Here is a 3,096-nt window from a genome sequence, read left to right as displayed (position 1 = left end):
GAACACTATAAGCGACAGCATCGGGGCTCACCCCACTGTGCACCATCCTGTCAAACATGCGTCTAGCGTCGCTCAATCTCCCGGCTTTGCACAGCCCGTCCATCAGGACAGTATGTGACACTAAGTCTGGTTCAACACCCCTGGGCGGCATAACATCGAACAGGTGCAGAGCGTCCTGCAGCCTCCCCCTGCGGCAATACCCAACAAGAAGGGTGTTGTAAGTCACCACGTCTGGCTCGAAACCTTGCTCCTCCAGCTCCTCTAAGAAGCCCTGCACGCGCTCGGCGTCTTCACCTCGGCAGAGCGCGGCGACGAGGATGTTGAACGTGTGCGCGTTGGGGCGCACCCCAGCACGCGACATGGCTGCCCGTGCGGCCCAGAGCTCATTGAAACGCTCGGCGCGAGATAGCGCGGCGAGGAGTGCGTTGAAGGCGACGGTGTCGGGTGGGAAGCCGGAAGCGGCCGCGCGCAGGGCGGCGTGGAATGCGTGGCGAAGGCGGGCGCGACGGAGGAGCGCCTTGACGAGGAGGCTGGGGAGGGAGGGGTGGGGCGCGGTCTGGTAGGAGAGGAGGAGAGTGGGGAGGGCGTCGTGGGTTGGGTGGAGGCGGAGGAGGTGGGAGAGCGCGTCGAGCGCGTGGGAGAAGAAGCGGGTGGTGGCGAGGGAGTGCGCGAGGAAGGCGAGGTGGGGAGGCGACGGCTGGAGCGGCGGCGGCAGCGCGATGAGGAAGCGGAGGGTGGAAAGCGGGTGAGAGTGGCCGGCGTGGAGCACGACGGCGGTGAGCTCGTCCTGGCCGAGGTAGGGGAGCAGGCCGGAGAGGTCGAGGATCTTGGTGGGTTCCGCGTCGGCCGTGAGGTGGGTGGTGATGAGGTCGACGACGGCGACGTGGGGATTCAGGGCGCGCGTGAGGAGGGAGGTCAGGGTGCTCGACGGAATGCGCGACACGGCCTTGGACATGATCCCCTTGCCCCTGCCCCTGGGCCTGGCCTTGGCTTGGACACTTGAAACCGAAACCCTCCGACTCCGAGTTCTTTGTATGACATGTTGGCCCGGGACGAAGCGTCCGTCCACAAGCCCACATTTCCGTCTTCTACGGTTGCCTCTTCCCTTCCCCTCAAGCCGCCGCCGCCGCCACCAGAGAAAAAGAGAAAGAGAGAGAGGGAGAGATGAGCCTGCAGATTCCGGCTAGGTCACGCAGCCTCCGCCGCCTCCTCCTGCTGGGTGGAGAATCTGGCATCCGGCGGTCGTACTCCACCGGTGACCGTCGCCGCCGGGTGATCCACGAGGCACGGGATGAGGAGGAGGACGAGGCCTTCCTCCGCACCCTCAACTTCGGGGCTGACCCAGAGAACAACCCCCTGCCCCCACCGCTGAGACGCGCAGGGGGAGCCCCTGACCCCTCCGCCACCGGCGCCTTCCCTGCTGACATCCTCCGACGCGCCGCCGGGAAGCAGCAGCGTCCGGAAAGGAGCGCTCAGAAAGCCATCGGGGAGTCGCTGATGGAGAAGCTTAAGCTGGGCGACGCCGCCTCCTCCACGGGAAGCAACATCGAGGCTCAGCAGCCTGACCACGAACCGGGGCCGCCACTGCAGACGGAGGACGTGGACGACATCTTCCGGAAGATGAAAGAGACGGGGCTGATACCCAACGCCGTCGCCATGCTCGACGGCCTCTGCAAGAACGGATTGGTACCGGAGGCCATGAAGCTGTTTGGTCTGATGCGCGAGAAGGGCGCCATCCCAGAGGTGGTCATCTACACCGCTGTTGTCGAGGCCTTCTGCAAAGCAGCCAAGCTGGACGATGCCGTCAGGATCTTCAGGAAGATGCAGGGCAACGGGGTCATTCCAAATGCCTTCAGCTACTGGTTGATTATACAGGGTCTGTGCAAGGGCGACAGACTGGATGAGGCTGTTGCTTTCTGTGTGGAGATGTTCGAGGCTGGGCATTCCCCGAATGCTGCAACGTTTGTGGGTTTGGTTGATGCAGTATGCAAGATGAAGGGGGTAGAGGAGGGTGACAAGCTTGTGAGGAGCTTCCAGGATAGGAACTTTGCCATTGATGAGAAGTCCATCAGGGAACATTTGGACAAGAAAGGGCCATTCTCACCGATTGTTTGGGAGGTGATCTTTGGGAAGAAAAAAACAAGCCGCCCCTTTTGATCTAACTAGTATGTGCTCATCCTCTCAATAGTTGAAGCTCCTTCCGTGGTTAAATCAAAATGGCTAGCATGCTGTTTTTACATGATGTCCACCCACCAGTGATTTTGTATTTCTCTGTGTTTACATGCAATTCACCAACATTTAGTTGCTGCTTGGAACCAATAGCTCGGTGATATTTTTTTACTAACCATAAGCCAGTTGGTTGTTGTTTGGAGGTTTCTTGCATGGAGAACAACATTGCACCCATGAACACACACTTGCTGCTCAGAGATTGTTGTTAATTCAAGCTGTTGAGTTGTAGTATTTCATCACTATCAGTTTCCTACAAGATGAACAATCTTGAGAGAACTAATAGGTAATAGGGTGTTTCTGAATTCTAGGTATATAGTTAAATGCAAGTTGGCATCCTCTGACCTCTGGCATGTAGAAAGAGCTGCAAACTTATCATCACCTCTTGTTCACCCTCCAGCCAGATTATCCTTGCTCACCGGCAAGCTAATATGACTTACTCTCCACTGTTAAGTTCCACATCTAGTAATATTTTAAAACTTAGATTGATTTTTCTATCCATATGGGCTAGGAATATCTTTAACCAAGGAATTACTTTGTCCCACTGTTTTACTACAAATGTAAGAAATTGTAAACAATATTGCACCCATGAATACACACTTGCTGCTCAAAGACGATAGCTTTGTCATATTGTTGTTAATTCAAGCTGTTGAGTTGTATTTCATCACTATCAGTTTCCTACATGATGAACAATCTTGAGAGAACTAATAGGAAACAGGGTGTTTCTGAATTCCCGCTGGCATGCAGAAAGAGCTGCGAACTTATCATCACCTCTTGTTCACCCTCCAGCCAGATTATCCTTGCTCACCGGCAAGGTAATATGTCTTACTCTCCGCTGTTAAGTTCCACATCTAGTATATGTTAACGGAA

The 3,096-nt window shown here is 55.6% G+C and overlaps 1 protein-coding gene across 1 annotated transcript; it reads left to right on the top strand.

The window, feature by feature from the left end:
• The first annotated feature begins 1,057 nt into the window (after positions 1–1,057).
• On the top strand, positions 1,058–2,683 carry LOC119268164 (pentatricopeptide repeat-containing protein At4g38150-like). Its single transcript, XM_037549698.1, has one exon. It carries the CDS (start codon positions 1,165–1,167, stop codon positions 2,155–2,157), a length of 993 nt encoding a protein of 330 aa, XP_037405595.1. The 5' UTR covers positions 1,058–1,164; the 3' UTR covers positions 2,158–2,683.
• The last annotated feature ends 413 nt before the right edge of the window (positions 2,684–3,096 follow it).

The sequence above is a fragment of the Triticum dicoccoides genome, chromosome 3A (assembly GCF_002162155.2).
Source record: "Triticum dicoccoides isolate Atlit2015 ecotype Zavitan chromosome 3A, WEW_v2.0, whole genome shotgun sequence".
In the NCBI taxonomy this organism is placed as follows: Eukaryota; Viridiplantae; Streptophyta; class Magnoliopsida; order Poales; family Poaceae; genus Triticum; species Triticum dicoccoides.
The sequence above is the reverse complement of the archived record's forward strand: the minus strand, read 5'-3'. Positions and strand labels throughout refer to the sequence as shown.

Excerpts from the sequence above, each read along its gene's own strand:
- LOC119268164 (XM_037549698.1), top strand. The coding sequence starts at position 1,165 with ATGAGCCTGCAGATTCCGGCTAGGTCACGCAGCCTCCGCCGCCTCCTC.